At 31.4% G+C, this 25,473-nt stretch overlaps 1 protein-coding gene across 2 annotated transcripts in view; it reads right to left on the minus strand.

Moving 5' to 3' along the window:
• Positions 1-25,473, minus strand: part of LOC126749097 (furin-like protease 1) — a 152,309-nt gene that overhangs the window by 13,922 nt on the left and 112,914 nt on the right. Inside the window, exons 8-9 of one of the 2 annotated variants that reach the window (XM_050458729.1) lie at positions 14,541-15,089; positions 1,346-1,506 (exon numbers count right to left, since the gene is read on the minus strand). In XM_050458729.1, the coding sequence (XP_050314686.1) occupies positions 1,346-1,506; positions 14,541-15,089 (710 nt within the window). The remainder of the gene's footprint in view (positions 1-1,345; positions 1,507-14,540; positions 15,090-25,473) is intronic. The other variant, XM_050458730.1, reaches the window with a different exon arrangement.

Below are 25,473 nucleotides of genomic sequence, written 5' to 3' on the forward strand. Positions count from 1 at the left end.
AACCAGAGTAATGAGAGAAAAAACAGGAAAACCCATTCAAGACTCTGAATAAAAATAAAAACTTGATTAAGACCATGAAGTTCACCGGAAGAAAGAAAATGAAGATAAAGACAAAAACAAAACCTGATGAAGGCCATCAAAGAAACTTTAGCTGAGAGAGATTCACAACTCGAAAAGAAACAAAGAAAATTAAAATAAACTTCGAAACAACCATTAAAGATAAATTGGGACAAGCATGGAAAGATATAAGATCTCACTAGAGAAATGAAAGATGGAAGTAAAGCGTGTTCATCCCAGTCCTGGAATACAATGGTGAAAGTCAAGCCACCAAATTTTGATGGAATAAAACTTAAGAGTAATTACTTAAATCAGTTGATGCTGCAAGGTAAATTGCTGGAGAGAAAAATAAAATGCACACAAACTTAAGCTATTCGACAAGAAGCTACAGAAATACTAAGCATAGTGCCGTCTGAGGATCAGCTTGACGCTATGACGAACTAGTGTCTACCTTCAATACGTCGAGGCCGATGTTACTTGATTATTAAATCTGGCTTATTCTCCAGCCCCCAACGGAATGTGGAGATATAAGATATCTAATATTTTTTGGCCAACTAAGGTCTTGGATGCGGAAATCAGTATATTAACTAGCAATAACTCATCAGGGAAGTAATGAGTTAAAAAGACAACGATAGCATTTCTCCTACTCCCTCTCTACTAATTAAGAGTTCAGTCAAATTGAACGTACCTTAGGCCGACACAGCGTTCTCTTTTTAAGTTAAAGAGTTAAAAATTTGCCTATAATTTTCTTTTGGATGCTAAATGAAATGTTTTATCCAATATAATTACCGAAAGAAAATAAAAAAAGTGGATAAAATTAGATCTAGTCATTTGTGCAGAATATTTTATAATTCTAGATATTAATTAAACTAGTCATTAAAAAAAAAGTCAAAATTGTTTAAAAAAACGTTTATAGGAAGTTACAATTTACATTGCAGATATTATTTTTAATTAGATATTAGCTATTTAAATATTTAATTTTATACTACCTATATGTTTGCAACGCATGAATTTTTCTTCACAAATATTTGCCGCAACAAATTATACTAGCTGTAAAATGTATGGTTTCACTTCTTTTGAGAACGCTTTTGAGAATATCTTAATTACTCAATCTACATTAATTTTGACAAAATACCATATATCTAACTGAAACTATGATACCGTTTTTGCAAATTAAAAATCCAAAATAAAAATAATTGACTAACACATTGCATTGACTACACAAGCTTGCTAATTAGTTCGGTTCTTATGCCGACTAAATTATTTTAAAAAAGTCTTGTATATTTACCTCTGCCCCATATTTCCAAGTATTAGAGTTCTTTATAGAGTTGTCTACATCTTGGCTATACATTTTTGAGGTAGCGTCTTTCGATCCTACTTGATATTTAAGATCGAAACCAGGCGCAGTCGCGGTTCCGTACAGCGTTAGATCCCATTGCTTAATTTCAGCTAAAATATTTAAAAAATGTCATTAGCAAAATATAATATGTATTTGTCAAAATTTTAAAATTATGAAAGCAATTACAATAGCATTAAAATTAAAAATAATATACTTTATCTAATTGTCTAAGTACATGTCATAACGTAGAAACTTTTTAAAAGAAAAAAAAAAGCCGCAAATGCTACAACTAACTTAGTAATATACATATGCTAACCAAAAATACAGTTATAAATTAACAAGTGTGCTAGTTCTTCATAGATTCAAAATCTAAATATTTAATTATTTACTAGAAGAATAGAAAATAATTATATTTAAAAAAGTTACTATTATTATTAAATCAAGCATGACTTCAATGAATTTTAAGAATGAGTTCTCTTTAGACCATTATCCTTTTGTTTTAATATCCGTACTTTAGAAACGAGTTCTTTTGCCAAAATTAGCAGAAGCCGACGTATGTATGGTTTTGATTAATGACTGTATTCATAGTATCTTCAGAAGCTCTGTTCGAAATATTAAATTAGCACATATTCGTAGGTCAAAAAAAGCCGGTTTTAAGCAACTTACCTTAATCATTTATAAATTCATACAGGGTGTCCCAGCGAAAACGAACAGAGGTATTTTTGGTATGAAAAAAAAATTTTTTTACAAAAATCTCGAACACGTCGATTTTATTTTCGAGGGGGACAACTTTTCCTTACCAAGGCACCCTCATACCAGTAACCCTCTTCGAGGGGGTGGGATCACCCCTAAAATCTTAAATAGAAAGAGGGGTCGTGTGATACCTTATTTTAAAGGTATTTTAATTCTGAATATAACTGCCAAATTTGAAGTGGCTAAAATTTTTTATCCGGATATGACAGCTTGTCAAAATTGTAGAAACAGCGAAAATGAAAAAGGTATTTTGAACTCTGTTTTGGATAATATTTTTAAAAGAATAAGGAAGTCCTAATTTCAAAGGGGTCACTTATTAATTAAGAGGCCACCCTAATACCTGGAACCCTTTACGAGGGGTTGAAAGCACCCCTTAAATCTTAAATAGAAAAAGGGGTCGTGTCATTCCTTATTTTGAAGGCCTTTTTACTCTGAATTTAAATGGAGACTTCTGAGTGACTGATGGATATCTTGTGGATATAAAAATAGCAAGAAATACAATCTTTACTGCCAGTAAAAGTGGAGAGATAAGAAATACCTACCCTTTTCCTTTTGTGTCTTTTAAATAAAACAAGAAACAAGTTTATTTAAATTACGTCAATTTATTAAATGTTCAAATTGTGCCCCGCCTACTTCCATGCAGGAATACAGGTTTTGCTCAAAACGATGCCTGACGTTTTGTAGAACTTCAGGTGTCATCATCTGACACTCATTTATAATTCTCTGGCGTAAGTCTTCTAGGGTGTCTGGTTGGGTAGCGTAAACTTTTGTTTTTAAATGCCCCCATAAAAAAAATCTAATGGGGTTAAATCGGGTGACCTAGCTGGCCATTCCATAAAAGGTCCTCTCCTTCCAATCCAACGATCAGGAAATATCTCATCAAGATATTGCCTCACACCAGCAGAATAATGTGGAGGCGCTCCGTCTTGTTGGAAAACGACTTGATCATCATCAGAATGATTTCCGCCTTCCATTATTTCTACTATTCTTAGATATACGGCCTTTTCCAAGAGATCTCGAACCATTTCTCCATTCAAATTTCCGGGCAGAAAAAACGGACCAACAATGGAGCCGCCCAAGATTCCCGCCCAAACATTTAACTTCTCAGGGAACTGGGTATGAACTTCACGAAACTGGCCCGGATTTGCATTTGACCAGTAGCGGCAGTTATGACGATTTACGTTGCCATTAAGAAAAAAAGTAAATTCACCTGAAAAGCAAATGTTGTAAATAAGACGCGGATTAACAGTTATCATATCACTAAGCGATTCACAAAATTGCACTCGTCTGTCAAAATCGTCCTCATTCAGTTCTTGCACCAGATGAATTTTGTAAGCATGAAATTTATTATCCTTAAGTATCCTATGAACACTACTTTTTCTTACTCCTGTACTCGTAGCAACTATTTCTAGAACGTATTTTCTGTTGACTCGTTTTTCTGGATGAAGGTCATTAAATTCTTGTACCGTTCTATTGGCACAATTGTTATGCCGAAAGAAAAACTCTATCATCTCAACCCTCTCTGCAGTAGAATAAACCATTGCTAACAGTGTTTCAACACGTAAAAGACTGGGTAATAATTTAAAACTATTTAAATAAATGCTGCTTTATGAAAAAAGTACCAATGATATTTAGCAAGCTAAATAAATTCTTCAGATACTTGTATTTGCATTTTATTTGGTAATTTGTTTTTATTTATGATATGCTGATAAGGTGTAATAACAATAATATTAACAAAACTAATAAATTTTTAATCATGTTTTAATGATCCAATAAAAAAAATTGTAAGATAGGGTTTCAGGCATAAAGGTTTATTTAAAGCATTTTTTCCAGAATTTTATTTGGCTTTCATATCCAGAAGAAATCCATCAGTCACTCAGAAGTCACCATTTAAATTTAAAGTGAAAACGCTTTCAACATAAGGTATAACACGATCCCTCTTTCTGTTTAAGATTTAAGGGGTGCTTTCAACCCCTCGTAAAGGGTTCCAGGTATTAGGGTGGCCTCTTAATTAATAAGTGACCCCTTTGAAATTAGGACTTCCTTATTCTTTTAAAAATATTATCCAAAACAGAGTTCAAAATACCTTTTTCATTTTCGCTGTTTCTACAATTTTGACAAGCTGTCATATCCGGATAAAAAATTTTAGCCACTTCAAATTTGGCAGTTATATTCAGAATTAAAATACCTTTAAAATAAGGTATCACACGACCCCTCTTTCTATTTAAGATTTTAGGGGTGATTCCACCCCCTCGAAGGGGGTTGCTGGTATGAGGGTGCCTTGGTAAGGAAAAGTTGCCCCCCTCAAAAATAAAATCGACGTGTCCGAGAATTTTGAAAATAATTTTTTTTTCATACCGAAAATAGCTCTGTTTCGTTTTCGCTGGGACACCCTGTATATAAACAGAACTGGTCTTATTCCAGCGATTGCTATGAAGATCTTGTACTTTGTTATGTATCTTACATTTTGCACATTTAATACGTCTAAATCTTCTTACAATTCCGACCAGAACTTCAGCACCTTTCATCATATCTTGATATTGAATTTAGCACTCTTTTCGCATCGGAAGATCGCAAATCGGAAGATTTTTGCAAAAAAATCTGAGAAAAATTCTAATAGAAAATTATACAGTCAGACAAAAGATAAATAAGACCTCAAGCATCTGACCAACTCAAGATTTCATAAATATACTGTATAATGATTATAGTGTTAACGGTGTTCGAATTTGCTTTAATCTAGACGTGCATCTTTCACTACCTCCAGTATTTCTAAGCTTTACACTCTATTGATTGACAGATGTTACTCCGTTTTTTTAAACGTCATAACTAAGGGTTGTCAGTAATTTGAAAGAGAACACACGAAAAAGACTATCGGTTCTTAAAATATTGATTCTGAAACAGTTTCTGTTCTCCATATTTTTAATATCAAACAAAATCTTTGGGGGTTTAAATCCATTGTGGAAAAGAACAAAGCTCATACAAATATCTGACAGATTCTTGACATGTATCAACTAAAATTAAATTATTATAGACTGCTAGTATTTGAGTATTATTATTTATTTTAATATATATTAAAATTATATTCAATATAAAAACACAAAATTATATTTAATATAATAATAATTCTTATTTCGATCAATTTTTCACCGATCGAAATTGTTTAAGAAGTTTCTGTTTTTAATTCAGCGCTCTCACTGCATAGATTATCTAGACCAGCAGATATAGTTTTTTGTCCATTTATTTTTATAATTTATTTTATTATTTTTCCTTTTTTTCGTTATTTTTCTGTTTTTTTACCACATTTTCAAATTGTTTTTTGGATTTCACTATCCGGCTTGTTATAGCCGATAATAGGAAATCCTTCACTTTTCATTCATTAAATCACATACATTCCAAGAATATATTTTTCAGACAGTTTACAAAAAGATACATTGCATTGCAAACTTGGACTAGTTACCACATTATACTAATTTTCGGCAAGATCTAAAAACACGGCAAGTTTGTTTCTGAGGGAGACAAGTTTTGGCTCAGAAATCATATTTCCATCACCTTTAACCCTCTAAATGGCATGTCATCCTCCAATTTGTTTCAAATGAGTCGGAGGATTTAACGAGTTAGAAAATATGGAGCTTTACAATACCCGCTATATGTTTGAGGAAAAATTTGTCTTAGTCAAACTAAATTCCTATAAAAGAGCGCGTTGTTGTTTGATTTATAAATAATTTAGAATTATTTTAGTGAGTAAACAATTCTCGGGTTCCTGCTTCATAGTTACATAAGTCACTTAGATGTTTTGTGACTTATGATTGAAGTGTTTGAGGAAATTATTGAGCTTTTTAAATTTATTGGTTATGGTGTAATCAGTTGCAGAAAGAGTACAAATAATTTATCTTTACAAACAATATATATGTAAATCGGGTTGCAATTAACCAATGGAAAGTTGACAAACATGTTTCTGGGAAAATTGTTCTCGGTTTAGTGGTAAATTCTAATTTAATGTGTGTGTATTTCAGTTGTTATTATCAATCAAGGATTTCTCCCGAAGCACACAAACACCCTCAAAAGTTGAATGTAGGGGCTGGTATTTTTGGAAATTACATTGTAGGTTCCCTTTTCCTTCCTGAAAGTTTACCAGGCTTATTACAAAGATTATAAAATGCCATCGACTCAGCTTTAATAAATATCATAGAGATTGACCCTGCATGCGATTGGTCGAAAGGGTGCAATTGAGTGGCCAGGGTCACGAAACTTAACTCCCCTGGATTGTCTGACCTGACATATAGGAAGTTCTGCAAAGACGAATCCTTGAAGTATTTATAGCGAAGTGACACCCTAAATGTTTCAAAATGTACGCCAATGGTTTGAAGAACGTGCATCACTGTATGAACTTTTACTTACATATACAGTAAGTTTTGAAATAAAATCAAATCGATTTGTGCATTTTTTTGTCAAATGTATTGTTGGTATTGAAAGCAAAATCCAAATATGGTAAAACTTATAAGAAGTTTTTCATTATCCAGTCTAGAGTTAATAATATTTAAATAAAATTAGGTTTAACCTTCCAGTCCTTATATTTTATTATATTTACATTTTATCATATATGCTAATTTAGCATATATAATAAAATATTTTGTTAAAAATTTGTTCATATTATGATGCTATCAGTTCTTATACCTTTTAACTAGGAACAATGTTGTAATAATGTAATAAGGCCTTTATACGAAAAAATTATTTTGATGACGATTGCAAAAAGGCAGAACGTCAAATCTAAAATCACCACCATGTAACTGGGAAAAGTGGCAACATATTTTGACATCTCTTTTGAAATAGAGCCAGGAAAGGATAAAATCTAATTTTCGAAACCAACCGAGGTTTTGTATTGATTTCGAAAATATATTTTTTGAACATCTTCGGTGATAATATTAATAAATTTCAATAAATCAATTACTATGATTTATTGAAATTTACTAAGACAGAATATTATTTTTCTCTTTAATCCCCAAAAGTTTCCGGATATAACGCACCTTGTAACTCTTACCATTTCTCGAATCCTAATGGTGGGCACCGAATTTAAGACACTTTCTTATAAAAAATTATTTAGATTTACATGCGTACGTAAATTAATTGTAAAAAAAAGCTAGATACCAGTGTAATCTGAAAATGTATGCCACTTCTTAGCCTAAATCCCTAAAAGGTTTACAAAATCGCCACACTGATAAATGCCATCCGCAATATTCTTAACGCAATATCCGGGAATATTTTGAACACTTACTATAGCTGTAATGTTGTATGGAATTGAACAGCGAACCAATTAAAAAATAAAACGTATGCATCAATCAACAAAATTAAATTACAGTTCACGGCAATCCGCAGCTCAAATTGAAAAAATTAAGCGCCAGATTAAACAAAATTTAAAGCATTTTGCAAAATGCAATACAAAATATTTACATATTTCTTACTTAACTCCTATGAGACAATATATTTTTTTCTTATATGTATTGACGTAATCAAACATAGGAGTGTTTGCTTAAAATAAGTACGTCATGTAGGTTCCAGATTTGCTACAGAAAGCTGTTGCAATATTGTTATTAAGATTTTATTTAATTAATTTTATACGTAACTTAAAAATGTCTTTAAATGAAAACAAAATAATAACAATGTTAATATTTTATAAATTTAGAAAGGTGTAGATTTAACGCATCATTCATTGATATTCATTCATTAATTCAAGATAATCTGATAATCTATATATATATAAAATGTTTGTTCGTTTGGGAACTTATAACTTTTCACTCGCAACAAGGATTGACGTAAATATTTGCATGGGAATTTGTTTTAAACCCAGGGAGACTTTAGGCATAGTTTTAATCACATATGAGCATCTGCTCCTTCGTGAAAACATGTAAACGATTTTTGTTCGCAATAAATCACGGCATTGCCAACAGCATTAAATGATGCTCCTCTGCGGTCAAAAATACTTTCTTTTTATTATAATAAGGAGCTAGTATTGGCATTCTCAAATGTTTTGACACAAAATCACCGAAAGCTTCTTTGATTTTTTTATATTTCAATCTTTTAGCGAAATCTACCGGTCTGGTTTGCTTGGGTCCTGTTATGGAGTATCCAAAATATCTTCTTCATTTCGATTGTCATGTTCGCAATCCTTGATTGAACATGGAAAGTATCGGTCAAAAACCACGTGAATTTCTGAAGCTGTGGTACCACAAAACTTTTTCAAAAGAAAATTAGAGATTTTGCCAAGTCTGTGGCAGAGTTTTACAAAAAAGATGCAAATAATAGAACCCGTTGTTTACGTCAACATCAATATTAACGGGTGATTGGTTATCAGTTACTTTTGATTTCAAAGCTGTAGCAAGTACAGATTTTTCAGTTTTCTACATATCTTCGTTATATTGGCACAGAGCTGGTGGAGTAGGAGCCAGAGGATACTTTAAGCAGCTCTCGATATCAACTTTTCTTTTAACCGAAATTGCTAACAATCGGCCAAGAATGTTCGTTCCATTTTTATTAAAACTGCTTTGTTTGAATTTCCAGATTTTTGCTCACGTGACATACACTGAGAAAAAAGTTCAAAATTTTATTTCTTTTTATCGGCTTTGCAAAAGTGCATTAATTGAGATTATCCTGTTTCATTCACATAAGACTTTTGCAACTCGTAATGTACACCGTCTTTGCGCGTTATTTTTAATTCATCGAGTAATCTTAAAATAACTCCAGTTCTGCAACTCTGGCCACTTTTTTTGAAAAGATGTGTGACACATTTTTGAAAAGATGTATGCATCGAATCGCGACAGCGAAAATTGTTACAAATCTTTGAACCAAAAAATTTTAAGCACGACGTACGTTGCGACAAGGTCGCACAACGCAACTCTACTTAAAGTTCACTTTTCAATCCAGCGGAAAATGGATGGCAAGCAAATAATGGTAAGTTGCGTCCACGTTGGTTCGAAGGGAGCCAATAATACGTCAGTTACTCGCATTTCTGAAATACTGCTGTATATAGAAATTGGCTAAAAAATATAAATTTGTAGAATTTCTTCTGCAAATTATGAAAATTTCACATTTAAGTGCAAGTGTATATTTGCGAAAAGTTTATGATGATGGGATTGTTGTTATTGGATCCAGGATAATTGTTTTTTAATACAAAAAAGCGAGAAATAAGAAGCGATCGTAATGAAAATGCGATGTTAACCAGTTTTTATCGGTCGACTTCGGCCCCATACCAAAACCATTGTAAATGCACACGCTTGCAATTAATTGCGAAGTGTTTCTGTATTTTCATTAAAGCTTAAAATGTTTTAAATTGTTATTGATTGATTTATATACACATGCATTTTATGCATTTACTTACAATGGTCTTGGTATGGGGCCGAAGTCGACCGATAAAAACTGGTCAACGTCAACATCGCATTAGGCACATGAATTTCCCCGGCACACATAATTATTCTTGATGTGCACATTCTAACCTTGAATTTAAACAAAAAATTGTTAAAATTCTCGATGACGTGAGCTCAATGGTTGAAAACAACCCCTTCGCGCTCGGTCAACAGAGGTTTAGCACGGGGGCGCACACATACTTTCTTGATGTGCCAACTATCCCCTTTAATCTAATGTACTTATTTATTTAATTTCCCATCACGTTACAAATCACGATTTTCATATCTTTTATTAATTATTAACACAAATTAGCACAGGTTTTGCCCGGTCAGGGTTTGTTCCATACTTGCCTATGTCCAAGCTATGCACTATTACCATTTATATCACAATTCCGGATGACGTAGGGTCGAGTGTCGCTGGCTCTTAGTATATAACGTATAGGATGGATCTAATTAATATAGTAACTATTTGTCTTTTAAATTATAATTTTACTGTATTCTCATATTATTTGTATATTGATACAAGGAATTTTTTCACCCTTCTTTTTTAAAATGGGAAGGGGTATATTATGAACATCTTTTAGGGGGCATTTTCTTTCAAATAGCGCTTCGTTTTTTAAATGTGAGTTCCAGATTGCCGAGAAATCGAATTTAATTTTATTGGTTAGTATTACGTTTAACTTACGTTCCCGGACATTATAAAGAATATTGGGTGTTCATTTATTTATATAGTTCGCTCTACCAATCATCTATTTTGCGCTTTGTTTGTTTGCTACCTTTGATGATAAAAGTAACCAAATAGAATACGTGAAATACAATAATTGGTGGAGGTAGCATTATCACCGAGTCTATATCTATAGATTTTCAAAACTGCAACACTAATTAATGCAATGAATTCATGGGTCTTATTTTTGTTTATTTTTACTTTAGTTGGTGAATAGTGAAAATATTTTGCATTATTCACTAACGCTGGCTGAATCCAAACAGTTAAAATATAAATGTGCTTTTAAACCGTTTTGATTTTTGTATATGGTATTGCCGAAATCCGCCACTGTCCGAAATTTTTACGTCCAATGCGTTGTGAGTATGAACATTTACCCACGATGCTATGAGACTTTTTTTCGGGCACTGCATAAACCCAAATTACCAGAATTCATTGTGCGTAAATTGCTTTACCCACATCGTGAAGGAAGCTTTGGCGCACTTTTATTTCGCGTTGTGAATCATTTATTTTGCCCATATCGTGTTGTGGCTATTAGGCTTTACACAGAATCCGTTGAGAGGTAAGTGGTTGGTATCAGTCTGGGACAGGTATCCGGCTACCTCATTTATGCTTTGTGATTTATTGTTTTTGTTTTCGAGTATATTCTAAAATAAGCTGAATTTGAACAAATATTATGGAACTTGAGGTTAAAAAAAGGACAGGCCGTTGTTATTATTATCAGACGAACGATATTTAGAAATTGTCAATGAGATCAAAGTAGCACTACAAAGGAAACGAGATGGGATTGAATTATCATCCAAACAATATCGTATCGTATTAACACGATACGATAAATTTATTATGTAATTCTAAATGACACAAGAGCACTCCTTGTAAAAACAAATAATTTTTTAGTTATTTTCGACCTATTTTTCCTTTTTGTTTTTGTATTATTTTCAATACATCACTATCATAGATACCTAATGGAATTATGTAATAAGTAGCTTTAATAATAAACCTTTGAATAAGGTAAAACATTTTTTTATTGATTGTTTTATTAAAAACGTGTTCTGGGTAAAGCGCAAGGAACAGAATGCGACGTGGGTAAAATAGCTGACCCACAAAGCGAAGCAACAGCACAACAACGCGTTCTGGCCAATTAGGTAAAAATTTCGGGCAGTGGCCGATTACGGCAATTGTGAATAACATACATATTTTTGGCCATATACAGGGTGTGCCTATTTGGGTTGTAGAGCAAAAAAACTATTTGATATTGAATAGTTTGTGCATTAATTAATTACTGTTTACTCGTAATCATAATTTTGATTTATTGACAAATAAATTATGGTTTAATTATTCAAAATTTTAATCATTTGTTTTCATTCAAAGATGTATCGTCAGCTCTGGACGGGGTATTGCAGTATATAAAATTATAAACAAATAAATATAATGAGCAAAATAATACCATTGCAATTAATTTGTAAGGTGGTTGTCAATAACTGCTTGACATTGAAAATTAGCTATCCTGATCCTGGAATAACCTGGTCAATTGCCATTTATAATAATTTAAGATTAGAGGCATACAGTCAGTCCCTTTCTGTTTAAATAACAAATTTCTAGTCCTCTTAAAAAACCAGAATTTGTAGGAATTCGTAAAAATGACTGATAATATAACGTCAACGTCCTTTTAACAATAAGTAAGAAAGCTCAATTCATATAGTTTAGGTGAAGGTACTTGATCAAGCTCCAAAATTGAGTATGTACAAAATACAATCAACATACTACATATACGCATTAAAATAAACTGCAAAAAATATTACGATATTCAGTGATACATCCCCGTATATATTTACGGTCGATTAAAGTCTTTCCACGGCACCCCTGCCCGATCAACGATGCAAGTTCGAGCATACGTTAAAAAACGAATATGCCCAGCTAATGAGAATTGAAGACGGGGCCGAAAACCGATTGATCCCTTCGTTTACTTCCATAAAATTTCACGCGCGAATCGCATATTAATTTTGTTTTATTTTCCCTAACCTAGATTGCAGATTTTATTTGATTTGCTTCCTGAATGATTTAATTATCACCGAGAATTATTATTTATATCGAGTTTTCAACTATTTGAGTGCTTACAGCAATCATAGTGGTTAGTGTTGACTCCGTTGTCTATAATATTCGGTTCTACGCTAATTTTGAGTTCAAAAACTAACATTTTAGTGTTTGACTTTTAATTTCTATTAAACTTTCCAGTTATTTCTTTCCTGTATAATTTCTTTTTTAGCTGCTGCAGTATCTGTTTACGATAATTATGGCAACACTAAGGTAAAATATATTTTTTTTAGTTCTAATCTGAATCATTATGTATTTTGCAGCCAACAAAATGCAATCTGCGAACTCTGTGAAAAGGAATTTTCAAGCACATCAACGAGAAACAGACATCTTAAGAAGTTTCACCCAGAATTTGTTTGCCAGGAATACAAGAAACACATATGTTCAATGTGTACCAATGATACCTTGACAAATCAAGGTTAAACAATCATTTGTAAATTTTAAGAATTTCGAAGAATATACTTTTGGAGGGCGCAAAGTAATAGGGAAGTTAATTATGCTTGTCAGACCCGAAATAAATTTAAGAATGGAGAAGAACATATATTTTACAATTGTAACAGGAGCGACATGAGAGGTTATATAAACTCTTAATTATCAGACATAATTGTATATTTTGTTGTTTACTTTTAGCTCATGTAAAATAAGAAGTGTGAAATCTGGGGAAAACATACACATTCAAGGAACATGCCTCTCAAGGCTTTCAGTTAAGGTTTTAAAAAATGGTAATAATATTGCATTAATTTTTATATTCCTAGACTAATTCATAATTTTAATTTTTTGTAGGATCAATTGATGTGACATCACACACATGATGTGTCAATTGATTTTGAAACACATGTAGGACATGTAGACGAGTTAAGAACAAGAAGGCTAGCTAAGGTTAGCTGAAGAAAATATCAATGTTGGGCAATTGTCTGCAGGTGTTTACCGCGAATTAATCCGAATATATAAAAAATTCAGCTTAACAATGAAATTTCATTGTTCATCGGGAATTTTTGGGCTTATCAAAATCAAATATCAGTGGAGGCAAGTATAACAATATTCTATTACAGCACGGCAGTGACATAATGTTATACCCGTGTTACAACAAATCACCCACTATTCTTTGACAATTTTTTTAATAATAAAAAAAAAACCGTGTAAAAAAAGTGTGTTCTTAATTCTATGACTTTTGGGTGACTTGATAAATGTTTTTGTTGGTTGAAAAATAACATATTTACTATATAATATATATTATAGTAATAAATATATATAGTATAGTAAAGCCAGAGAAACAAAAATTATATGCACGCCAATGCCATATAAAGAAAACGCCGCGTGCTAAACGTTTTCAGTTTCTATACTTGTCCAAGTAACTTCACCTAAACTATACCAAATCAAACACCAAGCTGAGAGTCACAAAATTGAAAACATAAATTTTATTATAAATATTATATATGATATGATCAATAACAAATGCTACAAACATAAAATTTGTTTCATACAACTTTAACTAATTATGTTTATTGAAGGAGAGTTATAGATATTGACTCTGATGTAATGATCTTATATTGCGTACCAACTATTAAAATTAATAGACAATCCCTGTTTGTATTATAAAATAGCCAATACTCTAGAAACAGCAGTAAATAAGAATCCTGTAGCATCATCCAGAATGGCAATTATGATAACTAGTCCATGCTCACAGTAAACTCAAAAATCTTATACCTGAAGTCAGCTGTCTGCGGAGCGTATAGTAAGTAACTGCTTGATTGGTGTAGGTACTTTTTAGAAAGTAAAAATCAATTAACCAAAAATTTGTATATTTGGACGAAAATCACTTCATCATCAAATGCTTTTTTTTATTTTCGTTACTCAACAACAAAGACAAAATGAATATTTTTTTACAAGCATGCAAACTGCTTTATGCTATTCTTACAATTATGAAAATAGAGCTAAGAAAATACTTGGTCGAACCAGTATTTCTGTAAAATTCAATACAGTATATTTTTGTAATTAAGTTAGCAGAAGATATGATTTCTTAAAACAACTAAATATTTGTATATACTTTTATAGTAATGATGTGCCTTGTCAAAGAAAAATTGCTAATGCTCAAATCAAACGACTACCCAAATAAATTAACCAAAAATAAAATCAACTATACACAACGAAAGAAGGAACGCATGCAGTTAAGATTTACCCTTGGAAGGCTTTTCGCTGGCTTTTGGTATAAAACTTTTGCGATTGAAGTTAATGTCACGGCTTTTTTCCTTCATTTTTTGTAGTTTTTTGAAGCCTTTCTTTTCGCTGTCTTCTCTTGTTGGAATCATTATTGGATAAGTTATAGTTACATTTTTAACAAATTTAAGATAGTGTTTTACCATACTCTCTTGATCAAACTTTTTTGTATTAGATATTGCATAAAAATAAGGAGAGAAATTCGATGTTGTAAAATTAAGTTGATTAAATGAATTATGCGGTCTAGATTTTAAGTAACTATTAGAATCGTTACTATTTCTTTCTAAGACATTTGCAAAATTGGTTGTTTCCGTTCTTTTTGAATTAATGTTTAGAGAATTTTTAGAGGACTTTTTATTGGAATTTAAAAGTCTTTGATTTTTAGCTTTTTGTTTAGACTTTGATTTTCTAAAGCCACGATTCTTGTTTTTATTTTTTCCCATAACATCTATTGGCATGAACTTTTTGGACCCGTACAATATCATTGACCATTTCTGCAGTGTTGCTCTTCCTGAAAATTAATAAGGAATTAGTCGCACGGGAGTAGTCTTAAACGTTAAAAGACAAGCAATGCTAATACTATTGCAACTTTTGGCAACTAAAATAAGCAATATTTAAATTATTCCATCATGATGTGCATTATTCCATAAAACTCTTCTTCTATTCATACGTAAGAACGAGTGAAAAAGTTACTAATAAAAATGACACCAAAAATATAGTATATACATATACATATATGGTTTACGACATATCGGTTTTTACGACGAATTTCAGAGTTTTGACCTGAAATAGTATCGTATAGCTACGGAATCTGAGGCTACGAAAGGAATTCGGACAAAAATTTTCGACGTTGCCTAGAGCTCAATTGCAAAAGAGCAATTGAGCTGGGCGGGAAATTATTTGAATTAATAATTCAATATTGTAAATACATAAAAAAAAAGAAAAAAATATTAAGGATTGCAACAAGATCTTTGAAGTTATTTTATATTTAATAATTATAATGTCTTATTACTGTATATAATTTAATTAATTAATTTAATTTAATTTAATTAATTTAATTTATTCATACATCAATACATAATAATATAAATTACATGAATGTAGGAATGTAGGAACATACTCATAGGCACCTAGGTAACTTAAAACCTGAATGAGAATGGATTTTTTATATTACAAAATATCAATAAATCCATCTGATGCTAATTTATATTCACTTAAGACCTAAACTACATATTCGGTTACTTAAACCTAACCTATATAAATTCCAATTTATAATTTTAACTGCTGTTAAATAGTTCTTTAACTTTTTTATTATTTGTATAAATATAATGTCTGCAAGATTTCTTAAATTTTTTTTTATTCGCTATTTTTCTTATATCTTTTGGAACTAAATTAAATATTTTTGGTGCAAAATAATTTATAAAACGCTTATTTAAATTTGTATTACTTTTGGGAGTTTTTAAGTGTTCATTCATCTTATTGCGAGTATTAAAGGTATGTGTTACAGCAATATTCAGTTCAGGATTTTTATGAACAAAGCAACAAACTTCCAAAACATAAAGTGATCGGACATCAAATATATCACATGAGTACAATAAATTGGTTGAATATAGTTTATTTTTCCCAAACATGATTTTTAAAATATAATTTTGTACCACATTTAAGGGTTTCAAAGAAGTTTGGTACAGTCCACCCCATGCAACAATACCGTATCTAATCAATGACTCAACCAATGCCCTATAAACTGCAACCAACAATTTCCGGCTTAAGATTTGTTTTAGAATGTAAAATTTGTGTAAGAGTTTTCGAATATTTTTGGTTAGATTTAAAATGAGGTGATTCCATTTTAGATGCTTATCAATAGTAACACCCAAATATTTAGTGAAGTAAACTTCTTTAATAATATTATCCTGTTGTGTATTGTTTTCTATATCAAGAGAATTAAATGATGGGCGGTTTGCTTCAGTTAATGAAAATGCAATATAGTGAGTTTTTGATATGTTAAGTGATAATTTAAAAGTGTCTAGCCAGTTTTTTATCTTACGTATTCCGATTATTGCACTGTCTTTCACATTTTCCCATGTTGTTCCAGAGAAAATTATTGCCGTATCATCTGCGTATGATATAACAGCACCATCTTTAATTTTTAATTCTGTTAGTGAGTTAATATATGTAATGAACAGTAAAGGTCCTAACACGGTTCCCTGAGGTATTCCTATTTTTATTTCTAATGGTTCACTTAATGTATCCTCAATTTTTAAATATTGCTGCCTTCCAGTTAAATAACTTTGAAAAACCTCCAATACTGGGCCCCTAACTCCATTTGAAGATAAAACATCCAAGAGAAGATCATTGGGCACAGTATCAAAGGCCTTTGCCAAATCCAGGAATACTGTAATACATTTCTTGTTCTTTTCCAGTTTATCTGTTATTTGTTTAATAAGTTGATATAGGGCATCTGTTGTACTTGACCCACTAAGAAAACCGTATTGTCGTTTCGATATTAAGTTTTTACTTTGCAAAAATGTCATTAACCTATCTTTCAGGCACTTCTCAAAAACTTTAGCAAAATTATTTATTACACTGATTGGTCGATAATTATTTATATTACTTTTTTCTCCGGATTTAAAAATAGGTGACACAATTGATATTTTAAATTGTTCAGGGACTTTTCCCGTAGTGAATATTAAATTAATAATATGGGCGAGGGGGCGAACTAAAAATAAATGTGTCTTTTTTATTAAAGAAGAGGTAAAGTTATCTATCCCTGGAGAGCTATTGTTCTTAAGATTGTTAATCTGTTTAATTATATCATTATTATCAACTGGACTTAAATAAAATGAATTCAACAAGGCTGTATTTACATCTATTTCATTCTGGCTAGTTTTAATTTTGTTATACATTTCCAGTCCAATGTTAGTAAAGTAATTGTTACAATAATCGGCCAAACTCTTGATATTCGTAAAGGGGATGTTAGTTTTATTATTTACAATGGGAAGTATGTTTTTTTTAATTTTTGACTGACCATTAGTCGCTTCTGTTATTAATTTGTAAACTCTTTTAAGATTACTGCCAGCATTTTCAATTTCCGTTTTATAATATGTGTGTTTAGTTTTATTTATTAGTTTATTTAGGTTATTTCTATAATTTTTGTAAATCAGATTATCATTTTCATTAAAAGTTTGCAAAAGTAGTTTTTTCATTTTGTCTCTTTTCTTTATACTGGTTATTATACCATTGGTTATCCAAGGTTTACGTTTTTCATATTCTTTTATGTGAATCGTCTTTGTGTAACTGGCCTGGTCGCGATAGGTTACTAAAATTTTATAAAAACTATCTGTTGCTCTGGCTGAATCCGTTTCAGATAGGACAGTGTTCCAGCTTTCTTCTTGTAAAAGATTATAGAAAATTTGTTCATTTAGTCTATTTATTTTTTTAATTATATGTTTATTTTTATTGCAATTAAAATTTTTTTTAGATATGTTTAACATAACGGGATAGTGATCTGTCACATCAGCATGTAGTAAATATGAGTTGACCTGCATCGTATTATTATTTTTTTTGTTAAAGAAAATGTGATCAAGACATATACTTGTTTCTGGGGTAATTCTTGTCGGAGAGTTTACACATGATAAAAAGCCGAAGTGATTTAAAAGGGAAAGATATGAGTTTACGCAGTCATCATCCTTGTTTAAAATATTTATGTTAATATCACCCAAAAAAATATTAAATTCACTTTTTTTACATTCTTGTAAATAAATTCCAAGGTCATTCAAAAAAAGGCGTTTATCTGTATTAGGGGTTCTGTAAGTGCAAATCACGCTGATAGTAGTGGCATCTTTTTTTAGATTGATCTGACTCAGTGTAACATTTGAATTTTTAAGTAAAACGTGATTAATATCAAAAGTTATATCGGATTTTACAAAAATGACAACACCATCATTTCTATTATATTTTGCTCCATTATAAAACATCTTATAGCCGTCAATATTATATTGATTGTCATAACTTTCAAAAGATTCTCCCAAAACAATTATATCGCTAAAATTTAACTCATAAGCTTGCAAGTATGCTACTAGTTCATTAAAATTCTTATGTATAGATCTAATATTAAAATGTAAAATATTAAAAAAAATATTATTGAGATTAATTTTACTTGTAATTGATTCACTGTCGACAGTCTCCTGATGCAATACATTATCCAGAACTTCTAGGTTTTGTAATAGTACTATTTCAGGTTGTTCACATACCATTAAGATTACCCATGATAATCTATTTTCGTTCGCAGAAGATTCAACTGGTACTGATAAGATGGACATTCTGGGTTGTTTGCTTCATGAACTGTGTTGTAATTACTTTTGTATTTCATGTTTGCTGAAATGCAGTTGACGCATTTTTTTTGTAATTTCGGACATTCAGATACATCATGTTTGTTGGAGCAAAATTCACATACAGCTTCATTAGGACAATTTTCAATTTTGTGGTAAAATTGCTGACACTTAAAACATCGCTGTATACTCAAATCCTCGTATACTGGATACCTTTGCCAACCAAAGAAAATTTTCTTTTCATATATCAGTTTACTAAACAAAATGGGGTCACATTCACCAAAAACTATGGATTTACCTTTGTCATTTCTAGCTTTTTTATTATATGTTATTTTAAGTTTATTTTGCTCGGTGATAAAATTGTTTTGCTTTCTTATAGAGTTCTCTATCTCCTTTTCGCTAAGATTGGTGGTACATCCTATTATTTTGAACCTCGGTAGCCTTAATTTTGTTACTTGTACTTCATAGTTCTTTAATTTGGATTCTGCTTCTTTTTTTAGAATGTCAACATGTTCCTTATTGCAGCATTGAATAAGAATACTACTATCTTTTATTTTTTTAGTATTTTTTACGGCAATTTGAAGATCTTTTGGAACTATAGCTTCCTTTATATCCTTTTCAGTTTTTTCGGCAGTTTGTTTTTGCTTTGGTTTAATAATGATTCCGGGAAGATTTATGTTTATTTTTGGTGATTTTTTTATTTCAGTTTGTGCTATTTGACTATATGATGATGTTGTTATTGGTATACGTGATGATTCGGACTCCGTTAGTTTTTGTTTAAGTAACGTTATTATTTCATCTTTGGATTCAATAATTTTTATTTTGTCTTCTATTGAGTTTTGAAGTAGAGTGTGCGTCTCGAATTGTAGACATTTTTCACAATAAAATCTCAATATTCGATGTTCTTTTAATTCTAGAATCAAAGTTTCAGCCTGTGATAGATGACTGCATTGTTTACAGTATTTTTTCTTGCATATATCACATGAAAAAAGGGGGTTCCTTCTTCCGCCCACCTCCAGGCAAACAGTGCACTCCATCTTACTGCTATTTGTAATATCTCAAATAACCAAATTCGCTAATTGTACAAATCATAGTACAATTCTGTTTCCTGCACAGCCTCGACAACGTATGTATCTGGCCACGTTAGAATCGCAGTTTTTTTTCCTGCGGAATTCAGTGACTTAGTCCAGCAACACCAGATAAATTATTGTTTATTATAAAGCTTTTTATGTTTTTAGCTACGGTATGCCTTCAATGAACAACTAATCCGTCACTTCTCTTAAAACACTTCATTCAATATCCAGTAACACCAATCAAAAATACTTAAGTTTAGTTTGACCACTAAAATTTTAGTGTTTTACGGAGCACAACATTTTACGTGTTTACTGTACCGAAGTCGCTCGTATATTTTGACAAAGTGAATATTTTGACAAAGATCTTATTCGTATCGGTTAAGTTAACCACGTCATACGAAAGGGGTGAGCCGATGTGTTCTAATTGCACCTAATTAGTTGCTACGCTCGTTGCTACGAAGAAATTCAACTTGCGGTTGGACACAGATCCCGCGTGTCCCCACATCGTATTTGATTGTGTTTAAAAGTATTGACTAGTAGTGAAGTATTCAGTGGGGGAGGTTTCCGTTTCAGTTCGTATGTTTAGTGTTCATAATATCATAATTTCTAAAATTGCACACGCTGCTACTTACGAAGCATCGATAAGGGCGACACAGTTGCCCTTATCGATGCTTCATAGCCGCAGATTGAATTACCAGAATATATAATTTTTGTGTAACAACAATATATATTAAGAAACTCACATTACAGAAAACTTCAAAACATGAAACAAGCTGGATATCCATGAAGCAATTTGAAAAAGTTGGAATCTAGTTTCTCAAGGCACAATTATTACTGATTTTTCTATGCATCTTTGCATTTTCAGCGATTCAAACAGTCTTTTTTTTTAAAGTAGTCAAAAGAACATTTTTTGAAAATAAAATTAAAAAACAACCTTAAACAACCTATCTATTTAAGTTGTTAATACAATGTTTCATGCTTCATTTAAGTGGTCACTGTGTACTAAGAAAGTAAAAAAACGACCCAATTTTTGAGCATAAATTCGTTTATCAATATAGTCCAATAAGATTGATATAGAGGCTTACTTCGGTTCTAACGACCTAATTTCGATCCCGTCAATGTCGTTATTAACGATATATACTCTACTTGCTAAATTATTTTTTATGTTTTAATGTTCATAAATAATTTTATCGTTCTAAAACTTTTAAGCATTAGTTGGACATGATATGTTTTATGTAATTGAGCATACTCTTTGAATGTATTTGTAACAGATGATGATTATTTATGTGACTGAGTTTTTTCTCCTTGTGGGCTTATTTATCACCCTTATATTTAAAAGATAATCATATCAAATTATTGGGATAAAGAACTGCATTTCAAAAGTGGTTATTTTATAATGTACTATTTAAAAAAATAAAGTAAATGCCAAAATTAATGGTTTGGTCAGTTTAAATAGGCATGTAAAGTCATAAAATGCAATGAAGGGATCAAATTCTAGAAACCATTGTTTATCCACGGGCTACAGAATTTAGTGAAAATGTTGTACTTATGGACGACAATACACGTCCGCATGTTGCAAGAAACGCTAGAAACTTTTTGGAGCAGCACAATATTCAGGCATATTATAAAGTGTTTTTTTTTAGAATGTCTACATTTCATTTATCCCCAAGTTTAAACGACCTTTATGAATACCGATTTTTCAAAGAATTTTAATGCTTTTATGGTTTTTACACCCACAATCTATAAGTTTCAATATCGTAATTTTTGCTCCACAAAATTGTTCTTTTTGCTGTCCAAAATTTAAAAACAAAATAATGACTGAATACAGAATTATTTTTTACTTTTCTGTATATTTTAAAAACCCTCAATCAGCTTGATGTCAAGTTTCGCTGTGTATTATGGGTGCTAAAAAAATATTTATGCAGGATATTCCAAAAAGAGTTACAGACATCACATATATTTTTTTAAATAAAACACTATAAATTTATAAAAATTGTATAACCTGAGAGTTGAATATTAAAATATGGACATGCTATAAAAAACCTAAAATACTTCATATAAATTATTTAATTTCTTTATTGATTTTTAGATCTACATAGGTCGCATATCTGAAAGGAAATTTAATGGGTCGACACATTACCAGTTTGAAGAGCAGTTTTATATCAGACATAGAAGAAAATAATTTATAAATAAATTCTTAGAGCTTGGTAGAGAGTTAAAATTTTGACCGCTAAAGTATAATAAAAGTTTAAATCGCTACCAATGAAAGAAATAACATGAAACAATATGTGTCATATAGACTTATAAAAGTGCTAATTTAAATAAGGGAAAGATATTATAAAAATATTAAAAAATATGAATAAAAAATGATAAAATTCTGAATTAGTGAAAAGGGAAAGTGCCAATATTAAGAATCAAATTGAAAATTTAGAAAGTTGCCATATTTCAGTTAATGGTGTAGATGTGGAAGTGCAGTTTCAATTTAATTTCACCATGTTAGATGGTAGCTGCATTAATACCCTATCTGAAACCAATTCAACTCAGAAATGTTTTATCTGTGGTGCATCTCCATAAGAGATGAACACACATAAAGTTTTCGAAAAAATTAGAAAACTTGAGAATCTTAACTTTGGGTTGTCATCCCTTTATTTGTGGATTCGTAGTTTTGAGTGTTTGTTACATATCGCCTATAGATTAAATGTTGGCAAGTTAAGTTTCCTGAAAATAAGGTGGTTTTCGAAAATCGAAAACAAAGCGTTAACTTTTCTTAAATATTCACAAATTTTAAGAATTGTGTCTATAGGATAAAAAATTAAAATAACGAAATTTGAACAGCTTTTGAAGGATATCAGAAAACTCTACATCAACCTATAACCCTTGGTATTACATGCCATCAAGTGTGCATAAGCTCCTAGTGCATGGAGGCGAAATTATTAAAAATTTTGAGTTGCCAGTCAGACTTTTAGCTAGAGGATATTCTTCAAGCACGGCACAAAGAGGTTAGAAATGTACGTCTAAATCATTCAAGAGAAAGCTCAAACAAGGACATCATGAATAGATATTACTTACTCCAGATTCATTTATATCTTCTTTGAGAAAGGCTACAACTTCTAAATCGCGACAATATAACATAAATGATATTAAAGATTACCTGGAGGATAATACTTTTTCTTTGCAAGGGTATTTTGATATGTTACCTACAAATCATGAAACCTGAATTAAGACACGGATGATTCTGATCTATCGGAAAGTGATTAAATTTAATAATGAGTTGTTTATTTTGTCGTGTTCTTGTCCTATTTTAGAACTATAGTAGATATAAATAATATAGGTATCACAATAAATGGAGAAAAATTGGTGTATGATGGAAATATTAAGTACTTGGATACAATTTTGGACTCTAATTTGAATTTTCATGGCTACGCTGATTATTTTATGAGAAAATTTTCTAAAAAAGTCGAGTTTATTAACAGAATAGGTCAAAATCTATCAATGCATACTAAGCTTTCACTATACAATGCCCTTGCGATGAGGAAGCGCATACAGTTTTGTTCGACACTACTATGTAACTTTCCACAGTATAAAATTCAGCAACTCGAGAAAATTCAAAATAGGGCTATGAGACCGATCCTAAAGTGTAATCGCTACACACCTATCAAGACTATGTTAGATGTTCTAAGATTGTTATTCGTTCAGCAAAGAATAGTTTTTAATGTTAACTTATTTATATTCAAATTAAAAAGAGGCATTTTACCTAAATATGTATATCTGTGGTAAATTAACAATTTTTCGTCCACAATTAAAAAACCAGAAATTGTGAGGATTTTATTTTGATTAATATAGATGTAGAAACAGGAAGATAGTCGGACTGACATTGTTTTTGGTACAACACGACATTTCGGTAGGTAAGTATCTCCGACCGTTATCAAGTGTAAACTAAAGCAATTGCCTATTCTGCAGGCTTATATATGATTGATGGGATCAATGAGGCGTGAATTCTGATGATGCGTGAAGAGAGCGTCTGCTAGTAGAGGTCTCCATATGTTGGGAACATCCACACTGGGTTGGCTGAAGACGCCCTGGTTTTGCGTTATGTAGGCAGCTTCCAGAAATTTCCTTTTTCGCCAGTGTGATTCCTTTCTTAGGATTTTTGTTTCAGACCAGTGAATGGTATGGCTGTTTGTCCAAGCATGTTCAGCAATGCCTGATCTGGCTACTTCTCCAGTGATCGTCCATTTGCGATGTTCCTTGGTCCTAACTGCCAAAGGTCTTTTGGTTTCGCTAACATATGAGTCGCCACACTCACAAGGGATCTGGTAGATGCAGTTTTTGGTGTCTGCTATAGATTCTGGCTTTGTTTTGGAAACAGAACTTCTTATTATATTTCCAGATCTAAAGGCGGTTTTTAGATTAAACTTCTTAGCAATTCGTCGGATTTTGTCGGATGTACCTTTTATATAGGGGATTGCGAGAAGCCCAGTTGATTCATCCTCTTGCTTGGTTCTGGCTTCCTTCGCTATCGACCTCTGGATAGTTTTTTGGGATAACCATTCTGCTGCGGATCTTAAGTAAGAAGTGCTACTTCCGCCTTAAAGTCTGCGTCGTTATTGCAGATGGTTAAAGCTCGGTTGTACAGAGACCTGATAACCCCCAACTTTAGTCGAACCAGAGTATAGATGTAGTACTAGTCAAACGCATAATCATGTTTTATTATTTATTCAGTTATTCGACTTGCTTTCTTATAGTTAGGTCATGGGTCGACTCTTTAGCGGGGTATTTCTGGACCACCGGGAGGCGATGATTGTCCATTGGAACTACCGGGACGGTGCCTGTCTCCCAGGAAAAGTAACCGAGATGCCCTGTTTGTTAGAGTCATCATAAAAACCCGACCTAGAAACATGTGTCGGAACTTGCTTGAACCACCAACACGAGCCAACCTTGTTATGAAACACAATTAATACCACCGATTGTTGTTCTTTGGAAATGCAATGGAAGCACGATTAACAATTATCATATAATGTATTAATTTTTTTTGTGTACTATTTATCTATGTAGCTTTTTGCTAAATAAAGATTATTACTATTATTATTATTATATATTTGTTAATTTGTTTAAATATATACTTATTTTTTCAATCATAAAATTTGGCTTTATATAAACAATTATGTTTTATTGGCTCTTCATTATATTTTTTTTTTATTAGTATTTTTACATTTGTGGAGTTGATTTTTTTTGTTACCTAATGATAATAAAGCATTTTTGTGAAAATGAAACCTACTTTGTATTTTTTTTATCCCAGCCAACGTTTTGGAGGGTACTTAACTGAAAAAGTTTGGTGTTGTATAAATAAAATGTATTAGTTTCTATATTTCTAAGTACATGTAAAATATGTGATATGTAGGTAGCTCAGTGCATAAGCTTCATAATGGTGTTGGCTTGGTTTAATCGGTTAAATACGAAAAGAGTAGTGATTTTTGTTCCGTATTCCCATATA

This window comes from Anthonomus grandis, chromosome 22 (genome assembly GCF_022605725.1).
Source record: "Anthonomus grandis grandis chromosome 22, icAntGran1.3, whole genome shotgun sequence".
NCBI classification, from domain to species: Eukaryota; Metazoa; Arthropoda; class Insecta; order Coleoptera; family Curculionidae; genus Anthonomus; species Anthonomus grandis.